The sequence below is a fragment of the Rattus norvegicus genome, chromosome 1, assembly GCF_021556685.1.
Source record: "Rattus norvegicus strain SHRSP/BbbUtx chromosome 1, alternate assembly SHRSP_T2T, whole genome shotgun sequence".
NCBI classification, from domain to species: Eukaryota; Metazoa; Chordata; class Mammalia; order Rodentia; family Muridae; genus Rattus; species Rattus norvegicus.
Genome location: NC_141534.1, coordinates 96,193,311 through 96,212,543, shown reverse-complemented (window position 1 = coordinate 96,212,543; position 19,233 = coordinate 96,193,311). Strand labels below are relative to the sequence as shown.

The 19,233-nt window shown below is 44.8% G+C and overlaps 1 protein-coding gene and 1 long non-coding RNA gene across 2 annotated transcripts; one reads left to right on the top strand and one right to left on the bottom strand.

Annotated features, from left to right (window-relative positions):
• Window positions 1-464: 464 nt before the first annotated feature.
• On the bottom strand, window positions 465-15,442 carry Zfp84 (zinc finger protein 84). The gene is given in 5 exon segments (NM_001107500.3): window positions 465-6,005; window positions 6,131-6,217; window positions 6,654-6,780; window positions 12,261-12,333; window positions 15,328-15,442. Coding segments are annotated over 4 exon segments (1,680 nt in total). The 5' UTR covers window positions 12,294-12,333; window positions 15,328-15,442; the 3' UTR covers window positions 465-4,572.
• Window positions 15,443-15,494: 52 nt separating this feature from the next.
• On the top strand, window positions 15,495-18,927 carry LOC148007315 (uncharacterized). Its single transcript, XR_015650555.1, has 2 exons — window positions 15,495-16,721; window positions 17,547-18,927. It is a non-coding gene; the product is annotated as an uncharacterized LOC148007315 (long non-coding RNA).
• Window positions 18,928-19,233: the final 306 nt, after the last annotated feature.

Below are 19,233 nucleotides of genomic sequence, written 5' to 3'. Positions count from 1 at the left end.
CCGGCCTCTGCATCCTGAGCTCTGAGATTAAAGGTGTGCGCACCATGTCCAGATAAAATTAAGTCTTAAAAAGAGGAGTGGGGAATGGGGAGAAGAGCAGGGAGCAGAGGGAGAGGAAAGGAGGCAATAAATCAGACAGATGGAGGTTCAACTGGGTGTGGTGGGTTACACCTGTAATTCCAACACATGGGAGACCGACAGGAGGATCGGGAGGTGAAGGCTAGCCTTGGCTAAATAGCAGGACTTATCTCAAAAGGAAAACGGATTTTAAAGGGGAGGGGATACGTCCAAAAAACACAGGAACCCAGCTTGTGAGTTTGTGCTTAATGACAGGATCAAGTGTTCAGACCACCAAGTCACCGTCAATGAAGAGTAACACGGTGTCCCCTGCCTAACTCGACACAGCCCAAGCTGCCCGGAGTCCTGCATTTACATTTTAAATCATAAACCATGAGAGGAAAGCGTGGGGTTTTGGAAAATATATTGGAATGGAAAGAAATGATTTACAGGCATTAACACCAAGACAGATGCCTTCCAACTGTGAATTGCAAAGTTTACAAATTCAAACCAGGCATAAAGAAAGAAAACTGATAAAACCATAGTCTAGAGGATTGTAAGTCTTACACAGCCATCAGGAAAACAGTCATTCAACAGAAAATGGTATTGAGACGTTCCACAGAAGATGTAATATTTGAGAATAGGAAAATATGGCATTAGATGCAAGTTACATACAGCAGGAAAAATGCAAACTAAAACTGTCATAATACTTTTCACTTAAACGAAGTAGTGAGATCAAAGCTTTAAGGAACAAAAAGGTGTCAGCAAAGGTATTGGATAGGGGCGCTATATGACACAGGAGAAAGAACCAAATGCTAGCAACATTGGCCTTTTGTAAGTGTTCATATACTGGAAAGTGGCGAATCCAACCCAGGGAGGGACCTCTAATATTTATCTGCATATGGGAGCTAATATGTACAAAGGTCATCACCTCACTCTCTACTCCAGGGGAGAAAGGGGCCTCTATACACCTCAGAAAGGGACTGATTCAACCAACTGTGGTTAAGGCCAAAACCCCACTACACAGACAAGGACTGTGAATGAAGCTGTTAGTCTTTATTTTCTAACGTAGTCCACTTTCTACACTCAGAAGCACGAAGGGACTCATTCTTCACTAATGTGTAGATTGTTTCCGTGTTGAGAAGGAGTCTCGCTAGGTAGCCAAGGCTGCCCAAGGCCTACACCCCTAGCGCTGGAATGCAGGCCTTAGGAACTAGGCCCTAGGATCCCCACGGCCCCCACTTTTCTTTTTCTTCCCCCAGAACAGTGTCTTGCTATGTAGACCAGGCTGGCCTAGAACTCAGAGAGCATCTAAATTCTGTCTCCTAAAGGCTAGAACTAAAGATGTGAGAGACATCACTACCGACGTCAGTAATTCCTTCATAGCTAAAGATTATCCCAGAATGTGTCGATCATTTAAAAAACTTGTATCACTTTTTGCTTCCCACTAACTTCCTAACGTATTACGTTTGCTTCTCCTCACCCGCTTGTTTCCTGGAAACCCTGTCGGCTACACACAACTGCATTCCATAAATTATCACTCCCCACCTCAGCTCCATTAAGTTTTGTTTAACTAATGGTTGTTTTGAGGTTATTTAAAATTATATTTCCAAATATCTGGAATGACATCTCTGGGCCCAAGTAAGAAAGCATTATATAAGATTTGAACTGACTGACACTTATTCAGACTTGAAGTTCAAGACACAGAAAATAATTTCTTATATAAAAGACTATTTTGTAAATTTGGGAGAGGCCATGTGCGTGTTGGACCTTTCAATCATTTTCGTCCACATGTTCTGTCCTGATTTTGCATGACAGGCATGTTAAAATCCAAGCCGGCTTTTCTCTTGGTAGTTTTGATTAACTTTTGCTTTTCATTTGTGCTATTGGTAATATACAAATGAAAATATCCCGATCCTTTTAATGAGTCAGTGGACATCATGGTTTTTTTCCCTAATTTTTTGGTAAGCCATTTTTTGTTATTTCTTCTTGAATTCAGGTGATTCTTTTTTTCTTTCCCTCCATCTTTATTAAATTGGGTATTTCTTATTTACATTTTAATTGTTATTCCCTTTCCTGGTTTCAGGCGATTCTTTTGGTTAATCTCTCAACAGCATGGGTTCTTCGCCCCATCCCTCAGTTTCAATCTTTCCATAGCATTGTCTGTCTGTCTTTCTCCATTTTTGAGATGGGGCTGCTCTATGGACCCCGGGCTAATCTGAAGCAATAGCACTCTTATCTTCGCCTCGCCAGGGACACGATTCCAGGTATGTCCCACGCCAACCTAGTACTCCATTTAAATAAGGAAAGACTCGTTTTCAACTATGGCAATAGCCCACCCAAATAGTTACTGGAGTTACTGGTACAATTCATGTCGGCCGTTCTACCGCACAATTTCCCACCGGCAGAGTCCATGTTCTGCCTTTGCTTGCCGCCTGCTTTTGAAATCTGGCTGCTTTTTATACACCTTCTTGAGTATTCTGGCATACAGCAGGGTCTCACGTGGCCCAGTTTGGGCTTGAACAGTTCTAATTTTCCTGTGCCTTCCCTGGGTTGGGATTACATGCACCAATGTACTCTGGTGGTCTGTGACCTTTTTTCTCAGTAAAAAGGATGGATTGGCAAATGCGTTGTTGACAATCTGTTTCAAATTTCCTTGGTATCTGATACACCGGCACTTGGGAAGCTAACGATATGAGATTGAGGCTAACCTGGGCCACAGAAGGCCCGATCTCAAATAAACACTACCACATGCTTCACATATGGTAACGCAACACATTTTTCTATTTTCTTGAAGAGGAGCCAGGCTTTATTCGAATTTCCTATAGGTTTACGAGCCAATCAAAAAAAATTCATATACATTCCCACAGAATTTACGCCGAGCACTTCAAATTTATCCGATATAATAATGAATACACTATTTTATAGCAGTAAAACTTTCTAGCTGTACCTGGCGACGGAGCTCGATAGTCCCAGCTATTTGAAAGGCTAATGTAAGGGGATCATGAGTTCAGGGCCTGCCTAGGCAATTCAGCAAGACCCTGTCTCAGAATAAAGAGGGCTGGGGTTAAAGCTCAGGACAGAACAAGCCGAGCAGGCTCAAATCTCTGAGTTCAAGCCAGTGTGGTGGCACCCACTTCTAATCCCAGCACTCAATGGGTTGAAGCAGGAGGACTGCCACACGTTTAAGAGACCCTGTCTTGAAAACCCACCAAAGCCAACTGAACAAACATATTTCTAAGAATGTCCTACTTCCCATGAACACTGACAGCTGTGTTTGTGTCTTTCAAATGTGTCCTTAAGGCCTGGGAAATCTAGTCTATGGTTTGGAAAAGGCTTTAAAATCCACTTTATTGATGGTTTTTAGGAACTTCTTTAAATTCATTAACACTTATTGTACATAACATGTATTTCTGCTGTCAATTCTAAGATTTATTGCTTGTTTGGGGGTGGGGGATATTTGATAGCATCTACTCAAATGAACCTCGTTGGTTTTAGTGCGTACAGCCGCCATTCTTCCACACTGAAGCAAAGCTGTATTTTCAGACTGCGTTTGCATGTGACCCAACAGTCACATGGTGATGGTGGTAGATTACAGGTTTGTTCCAGTTCCTTTCCTGTCCTGTGCAGATCCGACTGTTCTGAGTATGAGTAGGAAGTCACGGTGCCTCTGCTGTGGTGGACGCTTTGAGCAGTGAGTCCATGTGGCCTGGTTAGGGTCGACTTTCTGATTCAAATGATGTCAAAGTGGAAATCTGCTCAGGTTCTGTTTCAATCACTGTCACTCCGGGACTCCTTTTGAAAGCTTTGGCATGGGACAAGCACTGACAGATGTCATTAATAAAATGGATATGAATGTTCCAAAAATAGTAACAGAGAGCGTCATAAAGAGGATGATTCCAAACCCTTCCTGATTGTGGCTTCTGTGTGGAGGCTACACGAAAGGCCCCGCTTACTGACTCATCCCATCCTCAAAATAACCGAACTACCAGGTAACAAGGCAGCAATCGGAGGCAGGGCTGAGGTCAGCTTAGTAAACTACAGTCAGCAAACGATGCACGTGAGGCTTCTACGCTAACAACACGCATACCATTGTTCTCTGTGTGGTACTTTTTATAGCTATCCTTAAATAGAACCCACTGACTGGTGAGGAATTAGGATTCCTATTCATAATTTAATTTTTATTTTTCCTATGTGAGTTAATACTCAATATAAAGTAGGTTATAAAGAAAAAAAAGAGTCCAGTCATCAGATGCTTCTGACAGACTCTTGTTCCATGATGAACGGCGGAGAGTGATGAGGGTTTCCCACTCTGAACACAGTATAAGTTACACAGTGTATGAGCACGGTATGAGAGGCGTTCCACACGCCTCACTTCCAGAAGGCTCTCCCCAGCAGTCTGCTTAGCTGGGGGACACACACAGGCGTTTCCCATATTTCTGATTTATCAATGTTTATCTTCTGTATGTTGGTGCGGATGCTCAACGGGGCTTTTCAATAAATAGAGGGCAGTGTTCAAATACACAGGATCTCCCCCACTGTGTGCACTCTCTGGTGCTTCTTCACCTGTAAGAGCCGAGTGAAGGCCTGTCCGCACTCCTTGCACTCGTAGGGCTTCTCGCCGGTGTGGATTCTCTGATGCTGCGTGAGGTGGGACCTCTGCCTAAAGGCCTTGCTGCACTGCTGGCACTGGAAGGGCTTCTCGCCAGTGTGGATCCTCTGGTGCAGAATAAGGGTTTTACAATCAATAAAAGCCTTCCCACACTCTTTACATTCATAAGGCCTCTCTCCGGTGTGAATTCTCTGATGTCTGTTAAAGTACGACGGACACGCGAAGGCCTTCCCACACTCCTTACATTCGTACGGTTTCTCGCCAGTGTGAACCCTCTGGTGTTGGATGAGATGGGCTTTCTGCCTGAAGGCCTTCATACACTCCTGGCACTCATAGGGCTTCTCGTTCGTGTGAGTTCTGTAGTGCTTCATGAAGGCCGAGTGACAGAGAAAGGCCTTTTCGCAGTAGTTACACTCATAAGGCTTTTCACCGGTGTGAATCTTTTGGTGGTCGTTCAGGTTGGAAGCCCAAGTGAAAGTCTTTCCGCACAAGTTACACTCGTAGGGTTTCTCGCCGCTGTGGATCCTTTGATGTCTGGTGAGGTTGGCGCTCTTGTTAAAGGCCTTCTGACATTTGTGGCACTCGTACGGCTTCTCGTTGGTGTGGGTTCTCTGATGCTGAAAAAACGTGGAGAAGTAGAGGAAGGCCTTCCCACAATGCTTGCACTCGTAGGGCTTCTCGTCTGTGTGCACTCTCTGGTGCTGGACCAGCAGGGAGCAGTTGGTGAAGGCTTTCCCACACTCCTTACATTCGCACGGCTTCTCCCCCGTGTGAAAGCGGTTGTGCTGAACAAGGTAAGCATGCTTCTCAAAGATCTTACCACAGATTTCACACTGGTAGGGCTTCTTATTGATCTGATACGGGGCGAGCTGGAAGTCATAGGCAAATCCTCTGCTACATCCCTTTAGTTCATCACATCTGTCCCCAGCAAAAGCCTGCTGACGCTTCATCTCATCTGTGTAATAGATAAAGGCGCTCTCGTACATTTCATTAAGTTTGTCGCTGGTGGGAATTCGTACTTGCTGAGTAATGGTTTCACCTGCTTCCTGCTCAGACTGCTTCCTTTCAGAGTGAGTCATTTCACTCAGAGCGATGGGTGCAGGCTGAATGAATTCGGTTGACGCCTTTTCCGACGGGGCTGCCACTCCCTGTAAATATTCATCTGGAGATTCCAGTTTTGTTTCAAGGAGCCCCCTGCATTTCCAATCATCTCCAAAACGAGATTCCTCGAGGCAGGAACTCCCAACTCTTTCTGTTACTTTCCATTTTAATGATTCCTTCCCAAAGATGCCATGCTTTAGAGACAAATTCTTAGCCTCATTTACAGACAGCAAATCTGAAAGAAAGTAAGTCCATTAGCGCTAGAAGACACGAAAGATCAGAAACAAACAAACTGATGTGGGTTTTCTCATCTTTAATAAGCATCGGAGTTTTGTCACATGTGCAAGCATCGCTCCTCACCTGGATACCACCCGGCTTGCTCCACTCTCCATGGTTCTTTGCCTTGCTCCAGTAGTGAAATTACTGATGGCTTAGAAATGGCAAGTCCTACTCGAAGAAAGAGAACGTAAATAGAGAGAGACAAGGCACAATAGCAAAAGGCATTCATTACAGAGCTAACTGAACCTAAAGCAAATCGAGGATCCTCAGAATGACCGCCATTTTAAATGAATGAATGAATGAATGAGGGAGCCACCATTTAGCAAGCACCTTAGTAAATAATTGTTGCTTGATGAAAATTAAAAGAAGCAGGAAAGTTTCTGCTTGAGAGAGTATGTGTTGAAGCGTAGCAAAGGACTTCAAAGGCAGCTGTTTATCGGCTGTGCAGCTGTGGGGCAGCCGCTGTGGGGCAACGGCTGTAGGGATGGAGAGAAGGCTCAATAGTTCCAGGCTGCATGTGGTGGACTTAGCTCCCACAGGTCTTCAGCTGTAGCCCTTACGGAAACCATTTTCTCAACTATGAGGTACAGAGGGACAGACTTACCCAGGGACACAAAGTGGCTGTAGTTCTCCAGCATCACGTCTCTGTATAGCGACCTCTGCTCAGGGCCCAGGCACTCCCACTCCTCCTTACCGAACTCAATAGCCACATCCCTGAACACCACTAACTCCTGAAATGAAAGCGGTAGGTAACACACACAACAGGGAAGAGGGTTACTTCAGGGAAATGTTAAAACTCCTTTTTTAGGGGTGCCAGCACAAGGCATATATATCCCTTTCCAAAGCAGGGAAACTGAGCATTTCAAAGCAGCAGCCTTGGGCCCCTGAGAAACCTGAGCCCTTGAGTGTCCAGTCTGATGAGGTGCGGTTTTTTGGGGGTTTGTTTTTTGTTGTTTTTTACTGTATGCCTGACACCTTGGCCTGTCCCAGCTTGACTTCTAGGAGGTCGCAGAGTCAGTAACATAGATGAGATGTGGCTGAGTAGGTACTCGCAACAAAAATCCCAGAGGAAAGGGCATAGCCAAGCGTCCTTTGTTGGCCACACGGTCTACATGCTGTCTCACATCATGGCTGGGAGAATTAAGCCTGTCTCTAGGCTCCCACCAGGATGACACAAATGTAGACTTTGTCCTTGGCAAATTTCTCTCTCCCAATTTGCCTTCTTTGGGAATAAATTCATAAGTTTGAGGAGAGCTGCTTCTCTCCATCTTGGAAATTCAACCAAAGAATCACTCCAGTCTAGCCAGAAGAAGGCCGCCACGTTGAAGGAGAAGTATGAGAAGGACATTGCTGAAGGAGAACCTGGTGCAGCAAAAGGGGGGTGGTCAAGGCTGAGGAGAGCAGGAAAAAGAAGAGGAAGATGAGGAGGATGGAGAGGATGAGGAAGAGGAGGAAGATGAGGAAGAAAAGTTGGTTCTAGCACAGTTTTTTTCTTATCTATAAAGCATTCAACCCCCTGTACACAACTCACGTCTTTTAAAGAAAATAATTGAAATGCAAGGCTGTGTCAGATTTGTTTGTAAGCTGCACGGTGTCTTTTCATGTTTAGGTAACACACTACCGAGTGTGTCTAGCTAGCCCTGTCCTGGTGGTGTCTTCCATAGCCACTAACCTTGCCTGGTACAGTCTGGGGGTGGAAACTGGCATGGAAATAAAGTAGGTTCTTGTTGGTACACAGCACAAATTAGTTATGTATGGGGACAGGAGTTTGGGTTTTGTTTTTTAATTTTGGTTTTATTTTTGGGTTTTTTTATTTTTCATCTTCAGTTGTGTCTAATGCAGCTTCTATGAAGATAATTGTTCTGTTAACTGAATACCACTCTGTAATTGCAAAAGAAAAAAAATGCAGCTGTTTTTGTTGACATTCTGAATGCTTCTAAGTAAATACAATTTAAAAAAAAGAACTCTTAGTTGTTAAAACTGCTTGACCTTATGACCTTCAGGCTTGGTTGACTCTCAGATTTCTGGGGACAGGGTAGGTTATAAAAAAAAAAATCCATCTGAGGCATAGAAAAAAGGAATGGGGCTGGCAGAGTGAGAAGAGAAGAGTTAGTGGAGAAAATGTTAGGAGACTGAGCTGAGCAGAGAGGCTGGAACGGTTGTTACAGTTTGGAGCTGCTAGTACTGGGGAAACCGGGAGGAGAGACGGTCGAAGAGCACTGTTCGGAACTGAGGAGGAACGGCTGGAGAAACAGCGGAAGGGGATGGGCTGGAAACGGGGAGGAGGGCTGGCAGGGAGTTAAGAGACTTGGTTACCGTTCGAAAATAGCCGTGTTACACATGACTGTGATGAAACATCAAAGCCAAAGCATTCTGAGGGGAAGGTGTGTATTCCTGATGGCTTCCAGGTACCTGTCCATCACTGGGGGAAGCCAGGGCAGGAGCTGTGATACAGACCCCACCGAGGGCCGATGCTTACTGGCTTGCTTCCCGTGGCTTGCTCAGCCTGCTATCTTATAGAACCCAGGACCACCAGCCCCAGGGATGGCCCCACCCGCAAAGGGCTGGGCCCTTTGCCATTGATCATTAAAAGAATGCCCTGCTGGCCTGTCTACATTCTAATCTTATGGAGGCATTTCCTCAACTGAGGTTCCCTCCTTTCGGATCAGTTTAGTTTGTGCCAAATTGGCATAAACACTAACCAGGATGCCCAGGCTACACAATGACACCCTATCTCAAGGAGGAAAAAAAGAGAACAAACTCAACACCCACCCCCACAAAGGGGTACTGCATTTGAGGGTAAGAGGCATCCAGCACTGCACTGGGGCCCTTCGAGAGGCCCAGAGCTAGGGAATGTAATTGTCTCGGTATAATTACATCAGCTGCCCGGAAGGATGGAGCCATTCGTTGCAGAGGCCACCTGTTCCGAACTTGACACGCTCAAGTGGAAGCATTTGGGTTATGATTAAAATAGTAATAGGGAGACACAAAGTAGCCATGGGCATACCTGGGGAGAAGAGACACAAAATAGCCATGGGCATACTCCAGGGGAGAAGAAACACAAAATAGCCATGGGCATACTCCCGGGCAGAAGAGACACAGAAGGCATTTAGGAAATCAAACAGCACTGTGTCCTTAAGAGAACTGAAGTAAGGGGAACAGCTGAGTCCCTGCCCCCTTTGGCATCTGTCCCCTCTGCACTGGCTACTAGCAGACCTCTGCAAGCAGGGATGAGGACCACTCAAGACAACGCCAGCAATGCCTGCCGAGGCTATCTCCTTCCTTCCAAAGCGGAACACCATTGCGGTGTAGGCACCACAGGTCAACAGTTTTGGTGTCTCTCTTCCCAGCAATCATGTCAGGTGCCTCACAATCACATGTAACTCCAGCTCCAGAGAGACAGAACTCCTCTGGTCAATCCAGGCACCCTCTCTCACACGTGTGTACCCACATACAGACTCACACACACACACACATACTTTAAAATAATAAAAATACATCTTTTTTTTTTTAAGCACTTGGTTTTCTAGGTGGAAAGTTATTGAGCAGAACAGAAAAAAAAAAGGACAGGGTTTCTGATGGGAATCATGAAAAAGAAGATTATACGTCTGTTCTCGGAGGAGGGGTGATCAAAGGATGTGCAACCAATAAACGAGGTGAGAACAGAAAGATCCTGAGTTCACGTCCATCTTTGGCTCTAATCCGAGTTCAAAGCTAGCCTCAGTTACGACTCATAACCTAATAAACAGCCAGGCTTTAATCTCAGCCTTTGCTGAGGCAGAAGCAGGCAGATCGCTATGGCTTCAAGGCCAGAGTAATCTACATAGCAAGCTGCAGATGTAATAAGACTCTGCACAATTAAATGATTGAGCAAAATAAAATGTAAAGACCTGTGAATTTAAAAGCAACAGCAGTTTTCTTTATTTGCAAGTATCTACCAACACTTTTCTTTTGTGGAATCTTGTTGTTGTTGTTGTTGTTGTTGTTGTTGTTTTTTGAGACAGGGCTCATGTAGTGAGCTTGGAACTTACAAGGTGGCATGGAGTGGCCTTGGATTTACAGTGAGAAAAAGAGCAAGCAACTTTAGAACTCAGAGAGGATGGCCCACTGGCTGGCATAACCATGCTGGGTGTGCCTCATGCTGTTATTGAGTGGCCCTCAAAACCTATGGGTTGTATGAAAACTCTGAGGGGCTTCCAGCCCCTCCCCGCCCACTGTCACTGGCACTTACGATAATAGTGCTTCATCTTTCCCAAGCATTGCTGCTGGAGCAGATTAAAGACTCGACCACCTCCCTTAGAAAAGACCTCAGAGGGAGGTAGATACATCTACCATAACCCCTGGAAAGAATTTGGAGATGTATATTGTTAGTAAAGTTAGGTTAAGATGTTTTTGTTAGTGGCTTTGATTCAGAAAATCTTGGGCAAGAATTTAAAGTTCAGAAAGGTTCATTTTTGAAAGCTGAGCGAGGGACTCCTTGAGGTCAGGGAACAGCAACGATGGCAGCCTGGTAATAACTAGCTGGTGAGACTTTCTTGGTAAAGCTGGGTCCTGATTAAGGGCATGATTAACTTCTTATAGCCGTTTATGCCCTCGGCTTTCTGATTCTATGCTTTCATAACAAATTTAATGAGTAGGTATACACCCTGAGGGCTTGAAAAGAATTAAAGTGGAATGACTTTTATATAAAAGTTTAGATTTATGATTAAGATTTTTATGTAAGATTACTTTCTGAGACACATAATAAAATGATCGATCCAAAGATAAATAATAAAAATGATCGAGCCTTTCTGTGTAACCATGAAAGTGCGGCCTGCCTTAAGAGCACTGGCTGAGGCTCTCTTGCCTGCTTACCCTTTGTTAATCTGTAACAAGCTGCTTAGACAGGAATGCATGAGGGTCCTAGGGATCAATTGGTTTTCACCGGTAATACTAAAATGTTTAACCATATAAAAGTATTGGGGAACATGCTGGCCTTTTCCTTGTACTCTTTGTAATTATTCACTTGAAGAAAAACAGAATGTAGCCACATTGTAGCCTATGCATTTCCTGAAAGATTTTGTTGGGGATATAAGCTCAGAAGAAAACCTTTTGAGGCCTGCCCCCTCAGCATAGCTGCAGCCATTTTGTTTCACACCCCCCAGCTGTTTCATGCTGCTGCTGTAACATGCCTGCTAGTCACTGACACAGAAAAGTAACTTGACTCAGAGCAGGGCCATGCTGACCACCTATCCTGTTAGTTCTGTAGATTATGAGGTTTGTTAATTTTAATAAATTCTTCAACTACAGGCTTCACTTTGGACCCATCAAATTAAAGGTCATTGTGAACCGTTAAGCATAAATTGGTTTGAGTCAGGGCTGACCACTGGGCAGCCCTTCCAGCACCTGTGTATGAGTTCATTATGGTTTTTGCAGCTTTAGCCTTTATAAATGGACACAGAAAAGTGTTTGAGGTTGCAGCCTCAGCCCCTGAATTCTGAGCAATGGCCCTGATCGGTCAGTCTTAGGGTGTGCATTCAATAAACCATCCCTGTCTGACTGAGATCAGTGTTTGTGTGGTTTATGGGGTGACTCCTGAACCCCACCAAAAATAAAGTAAGAGAACCTGTCTGAACTATTTATGTGTTCGGCCAACTCTACCCCTCCTCTTCAGACCCTGATACGTTGAAAGAAGCTGGCCCTCAACATGTTACATGCATCAATTTAGTCAAAACTAATCTAAAGGAAATTCTATTACTTCCTCCACTTTCAGATGAGGAAACCGAGGAATAGGAAAATAAATTCGTGAACAGATAAGTACTGGGGTTCCTTATATGGCCTGGAAGTACTTGAATTTAAAAAAAAAAAAAAGGGCTGGAGAGATGGCTCAGTGGTTAAGAGCGCTGGTTGTTCTTCCAAAGGCTCCAGGTTCGATTCCCAGCGCCCACATAGCAGCTCACAACTGTCTATAACTCCAGTTCTGGGGGATCTGATACCCACATACGAATGCACATAAAATAAAATAAAAAATTATGAAAGAAAAAGGAAGAAAGAAAGAAAGAAAGAAAAGAAAAGAAAAGAAAAACAAACCCAGACAGTCCCTTACAGTTCACATATACTGGAGAAAGAATTAAGCTGGTGAAGCTCAAACCTTTCATGGTTACCATGACAATGTGGCTACAATTCCATTTCAGGAACCAGAAGATAGCTGACAGGAGAAATTCCACCTCACCTTGAACACGGTGTTGACATCCACAACGGCCATGCTTCTCCGGTCTTCCAGGCACTTTGGGAAAACTGCAGAACTGAAGAAGGAAGATGGCTTTGGGAGAGACCAGGCCAAGCATCCCAGGACCCGTTTTCCCATGCCCTCAGACTGCGCTGACAGATGAATGTTAAGGTGCATTTGCTCTTCATGTGGTAGGAAAGTCTGTGGAAGAGCTCTGTGAGTTCAAGGCCAGCACGGTCTACACACAGAGAGTTCCGGGCTAGCCAGGGCTGCTACACAGTGAGACTCTACCTCAGAAACTAACAAACAACAATAATGACAACTGAAGTATTCCCGAGAGATACTCACAGGGACTAAGACAGACCCCCGTTCCTTCAGTTTGTAAGGCCCATGACCCACCCATTAATCCTACCTCATTAATAGGGTGAGGAATATACCTTTTGATATCCCCTTACCACAAGGGGATAACCCACAAGCTACAGGATTAATGTTCCAAGGGACAAACTTGTCGTGCATCTGTAAGCATACATGGCAAAACCTTCTTACAAACATAAGGAGATTTTTCTTCTTTTTTTTAAAGATGGGGTCCCACTAAGCACACCAGGCTAGTCTCCTAGTCAAAGATCCACTTGCCTCTGCCTCCCAAGTACTGGAGTTTGAAATGTACTATATACCTGGCTCCTTTATTTTTGTTTCCTCCTGTTTTTTTTTTTTTTACTTTTTAATTTTAATTAATTAATTAATTAATTTTGGATAGGGTCTCACTGTGTAGCTCTGGCTATCCTGAAAATATGTAGACCAGGCTAGTCTCAAACTCACAGAGATCTACCTGTCTCTGCCTCCTGAGTGCTGGGATTAAAGGTGTGCACCACCATGACCAGCCTTTAATTTTTAAAAACATGCTATGTCCACAACTGATGCCCTAGGCCCCTTAAGAACCCAGGAAAACACCTGCTCTTTTTCTTTTCCTTGCAGATCGCTTGAGCCTCTCCAGACGAGCGCCTTTTATTCCCTTTTCTTCCCCCAATAAAGCTTCTCCCTGAGAGTTTATGCTCAGAATTGTTTTTGAAAAAGATTTATTTTACGTTTGAGGGTGTTTCACCTGCACGTATGTCCGAGTACCGTGCGTATGCCGGGTGCCCTAGTGCCCTGAGAGGTCACAAAGAAAGAACTGTATCTGCTGGAACTAGAGTTATGGATGGCTGTGAGTAGCTATGTGGGTGCCAGGAACTGAACCCAGACTCAGGAGGAGCAGCCAGTGGTCCTAACCATTGAGCCATCTGTCCAGCCACTGTGAGTGGAGCTTCTATTTCCACAATGGCTAGGATCTTTCAGGAGACTTGGATAGCTCAGAGACTTGGTGAGCATCTCAGAACATAGTTTTCTCCCCAGAGTTCCCAAAGGAACCATAAGGAAATCCCTGTTTCTGCCTGACTCTTCCTGACCTGGGGTTCCTCTCCACATCTAAGGGCTTTTCATGGGAGCTCAGTAGCAGAAATCTCGCCTGACATTGAAAGGCTCAGGCCCAGCCCAGTAATACAAAAAAATAACATAAGAAATAAAATGAAATTCTGTCCAGAGATCAAAGCTGTGGCTCCAGGCTGCTTCCGTATTCCCATCATCAACAGGCTCAAGAATTTTCAAAACCTCCACATCCACCCCACCTCACCCCAGGATTAATCATCCCCCAACTCTATCTCATCCCACTCTTTCTTTGACTGGGACAGTAGAAAGTGTTCCTCATGTCATGAAGAACGGCTTTTCTGTGGATTCCTCCACTCGAGCAAATTAAAAAAAAAAAAAAAAAAAAAAAAAGAGGAACTTGATCTCTCTGGAAACCATAAAAAAAAAAAAAACAAAAAAAACAAAAAAACAAAGTACATTTCAGGATCTTCAAATAGTTTCTGAACTGGGCAGGTGCAGTATCAGAGTCCATTTTAGCCCATTTAAGCTGCTATAACAAAATACCAGAGTACCAGAGACAAAGCTTATAAACAACAAATTTAGTTCTCAGTCGTGGTGGCAGAGCAATCTCCATTTTGGCACTGACAGATTTGGTGTCCGGTGAAAACCGATTTCCCCGTCCACAGATGGAGTTTCTGTACTGCGCTCTCACCGGCAGCTCCGGGAGCCGGGACACTGCTCCCATATAATTACCTTCAAAAAGCCCCCACCTTCTAAACCCACCATACTGAGGACTGGGTTTGTAACTATAATCTGGACAGGGTGACGATGGAGTACAAGTGTGCAGGGTGCTCACTATGTCTGTTTCCTGACGTAAAAGCCTGGAGCTGAGGAAGGTGTCTTTTTAGAACCTCAAGTGGATCACCTAGAATCATGAACTTCAAATCCTGATTTCTCTAATAGCAGTCAACAGAGACTTACAGATTCTTGAAGAGTTCCCTAAACAAGGCTAATCACCTACTCGGAGGGTTTGACACAAAAGTAGGACTCCCACAGTAATTGAGTATTTTCAAATACAATTTCTACACACTCATACGTATCTGAGACAGGATTTCACTATGAGGCTCCTAGTAGCCTGGAACTCACTAAGTTCCAATGGTTGTCCTCAATAGTGCTTAATTTATAGATGTGGGTCAACATATCTAACTCCTAACTACAGTTAAAAGTCACGCTGATTGGTAAAACTGATGAGCACAGAAATCCTTATCGTCTCTACTATTTAGCTTTCTTTTTTTTTTTTTCTCTCCAATTTTTCAAGTTAACTTGACATAAAAGGAGAAGTAGACATATTTCGCTCCCCCTAATCCATCCCCCTTCCCGACTTTGCGTTGGAAGACTAGAGGATCGGGTGACCACCTATCACCCATGTTCTGATGACCTCGCGCACGCTCTCTCACCCTCCTGTACAATCCACATCCTCCAAAAATCTTTTTGCCCAAGCAGTCACACTCGCGCCGCCTTAGTCCCTGCGGAGGAGACCTCTTTAAACCTCTAGCCCCATCCCGGAAACCGGGTGGGTCCCCTAGAGTCAGCCTGCAGCCAGCGACCAAAAATACAGGCCTTAAGGCCCCATACACAAAGTACCTAAAACCAAGGGTAGACTCACCTCAGAAGTATAAACTGAGTCTTCACGGCTTCGAACTCGGAAGACAGGCGAATACCAACCAGGACAGTACCGGGTTAGGTCGGGTAGGGCACAGAGATGATCCGGAACAACCTTTCTCCAGCCACTTCCGCCATGTGTCTGAGCTTTTATAGTGGACTACATTTCCCAGAAGGATGTGCTGCTCTAGAGTCCTCAGGAGAGTTTCAATGTCCGAGAGAGGAAGTTGAATACTGGAAGAAGAGAACGTACGATTAGTTTTCTAAAGGGGGAATTTCTCAAGGATCCAGGGATTGAAGCCTCTGAAACTTAAGCAGCTTCGGCTCTACGGTGGGTTGGATCTTGATTCCAGTTACAGAAGTGAGGCAAGAACCCAAGAAAATGACCCAGTTTAGGACTACATTTCCCAGAAGCCATCACGGACAGCGTTCTCAGTAAAGAACTCATCCTGCTCTTGACTGTCGAAGTGTAAGAATTTTTCCAGTGTGGTGTCCCAAGGCCCCTGGAGCAACGAAACAAGGCCATTAGGACTGGGGATGACTGGATAGGGCAAAGATCGCCCTATTTTTAAAAATTTTTTATTAGATATATTTCTTTACTTACATTTCAAATGTTATCCCCCTTCCCGGTTTCCTGTCCAAAAGCCCCCATCCCCTCCCCTCTCCCTGGAACATTTAATCTACTTACACTCGATAGCCACTAATTTAAATGTGCTGCCTTAGACTGGGATGAGCACTGCATGTTTGTAATTCCAGCACTCAGGAGGTAGAGGCAGGAGAATCAGGCACTTTAATGCTAGCCTCGGTTACAAATCAAGTTTGAAGCCAAAGCGACCTAAGAACCTGTGTCCAAAAAGGAGATGGTTCAGCGCTTAAGAGCACGTTCTGTTCGGTTCCACGCACTCATGTTAGGCCAATCATGACCACTTATGTTGGATTAAATTTTACGGCGTGCCTTTTGTTTTTTGTTTTTGTTTTTTAATATTGTCACACTAATATACCGAGAATTCAATGTCGATCATACTGGCCTCAAACCCTGAGATCCCAATGTCTCTGCCTCTTGTTTGCTATGATAAAAGTAGGCGTCACCGTGCCACAAGTCTTGGTTATTGTTGGTTGATTTCGTTGTTGCAGAAGCGAGTCTTATTAGGTAGACTTGGCCGGTGGTCTGGCCTGGAGCTTGATTGCTATGTAGATCAGGCTGGCCTCTTACTCATAGAGATCCTCCTGCTTTGGCATTCCAAGTGCTGGAATTAAAGGGACATGCCACCATGCTACGCTGACTTTGCTGTTTGTTTGTTTGTTTGTTTGTTTGTTTTTGAGACAAGCTCTTACCTGGAACTTGGACTAATTGTCTCAGCCTCCTGGGATTACAGACCTGAGCCATCATATCTAGCAGTAAGTCTTGAATTCATAAATTTATGTTTTCCAATGGACTTGTGATATTTTACTTTTTAATTTTTCCTATTGCTTTTTGAGGCAAGATTTGTTGCCTAGGCAATCCTTAATGTTTCCATCTTTCTTTCTTTCTTTCTTTTTTTTTTTCCCGGAGCTGGGGACCGAACCCAGGGCCTGTAGGCAAGCGCTCTACTACTGAGCCAAATCCCCAACCCCTGTTTCCATATTTCTACCTCAATCTTCCCATTGTACTACAGGTGTGTATGCCTGGTACTACAGGTGTGTATGCCAGACATCCACCATAAAATTTGAAACGGGGACTGTTCTATTAATATAATATCTAATTCAAATCATATCTAAAAATAATGACCTTTAAATGTTTTAATCGCTGTACCTCTTACTAGCAGTCCTACACATGCATTTGGACGTCTCGTGTAATACTTAAATTAAAATGACAGGTAATTGTGGCTCATCCCTCCAGCCCCAGGAAAAGAGCAGTACTTTTGGCTAGGGATGCACACAGCAGTATAATACTTGACTACCATGTAAAAGGCTGAAGCTACCTCTGGGGACACTAGAGCAGCTATTCTGTCATTAAGAGATAACATGTAGCCTGCAGTTGGTGGTGCACACCTTCAATTCCAGCAGTCGGAAGGCAGAGACAGGCAGATCTCTGCCAAAACTACACAGAGAAACCCTGTCTCCCGGGGCTGGGGGAAAGACAGAGAGAGAGAGAGAGAGAGAGAGAGAGAGAGAGAGAGAGAGAGAGAGAGAGAGAGAGAGAGAGAGAGCCTGAACTCCAGATTCTGCTTTTTCGATTTCTAGGTTCATGGTCTTTTCGGGACCTCCTTGGACCCTTTCTAGACATCTACCCCAGAGGAATTCTCCGTGAACCGGCTTAGAGTAGATATTGTGGCAGGTGTTACGCGAAGGAGGATTTGGGGCTCTTGCTTATTCTTCCCATAAGTCACGGCGGCTTGGAACCCGCGCTTTGAACTACATTTCCCAGAAAACAACGGGCGCAGGCAATTTACAGTCCAGTCCCAGTCCACAAATACCACCCCTCCCCAACAGGGGTCTCAGTGCTTCGCAAAATGAATTCAGCCTAAGTCTAAGGGCAGTGGAGGAGGGCTCTAGACAAACGTCTCGAATTTGGAGCTCCTGATTTGGACATAGAGAAGCCGCTAGTTGTTACTGGAATGTGAGGCCTCTGCGTTTGTGAAGATTGCATTGTGTGTCCGTGTGAAGGAATGTGTGGGAGCGTGCTTACGTGCATGCGTGTGTGCTTGAAGGGAGGAGAAGGGGTTGGAAGAGGGGGAGGGGAGGGGAAAGGGGAAAGGAGGGGGAGAGGGAGAGGAGGGAGAGACAGCAGGTGTTGAGAGAGAGAGATGGGGGAGAGAAAGAGAGACAGAGACAGAGGAAAGAGGGAGAGACAGCGGATGTTGGGGAAGAGGGCTGTGTCTGGAAGGGCTGGAATATTTCTCCTGAATAGGAAACACAGTGAGAAACTACGTCTGGCGACTATGTGGCTGTGCGTGGCATCACAGGCTGTGAGATGCAGGTCCCTTACTTTGCTTGGACTGTGTAATTCCACCTATCAATGACCCACCTAGGTTCCTTGCTGTTTTCACCACTCTTTCTCCTCAGACTACTCGGGGCTGACACTCAAAGGTCTGTGAGAGGGAAGTCACAAGCTGATTCCTAGAAGTTCTTCAGCAAGAAGACAGCATTTTTAACAGTGGGAGGCAGGCGGTGTTGGTGTTGGTGTTGGTGGTGTTGTGTTGGTGGTCTTTGAAATCAAGTATCAGTTCCGTACAAGTCTCAGAGTGGCGTGTAAACCTGAACACAGCATCCAGTTGTTATGGCTAAAGAAGTTCCGTTTTATACTGTGCATCCATCTTGGTACCCACCAACAGTTGTCTCTGACTCCAGTCCCTAGCAGATAAGTTCTCGTTAACCCTGACTCAGTGATACCCACCCAAAATGTAACTGCTTTTCTTTTTCTTTTTTAGTTTCTGTAACTTGCTTACGCCGGTACCCAAAGACTGTTCTGACTTGCCTTAATCACTTAACTTGGTAGAACGGAAGTTTTTACTTGTGTGTGGCTTTTCCCCCTTATAAAATCCTGACCCTTTACTCTTTCCTCAAGACGATCTCAAGTTTGGCTCAGAGATTATCCCGTAATCAATAAATCTTTTAATTATAATTGGATTGAGTCTTTCCCAGGGGTCACAAATTCCACAACACAGTTTCAGTCCCGTTTTTCGTTCACTGAATTCAGATCCTCTGAAGAAGCAATAGGCACTGTTAGCTGATGACTAGGGTTCCCAGAAGGCAGTGTTGTGATGCCCCTAAGACTTGCTGATGAAGGGTTGGGGGTGTAAGGCTGCAGCTACCTCTCTGGGGACACTAGAGCAGCTGGCCACCATTAAGAGATAAAGCCTACCACCAGTTGGTGGCACATGACTTTAATCCCATCCCCGAGGAGGCAGAGGCAGAGGCAGGTGGATCT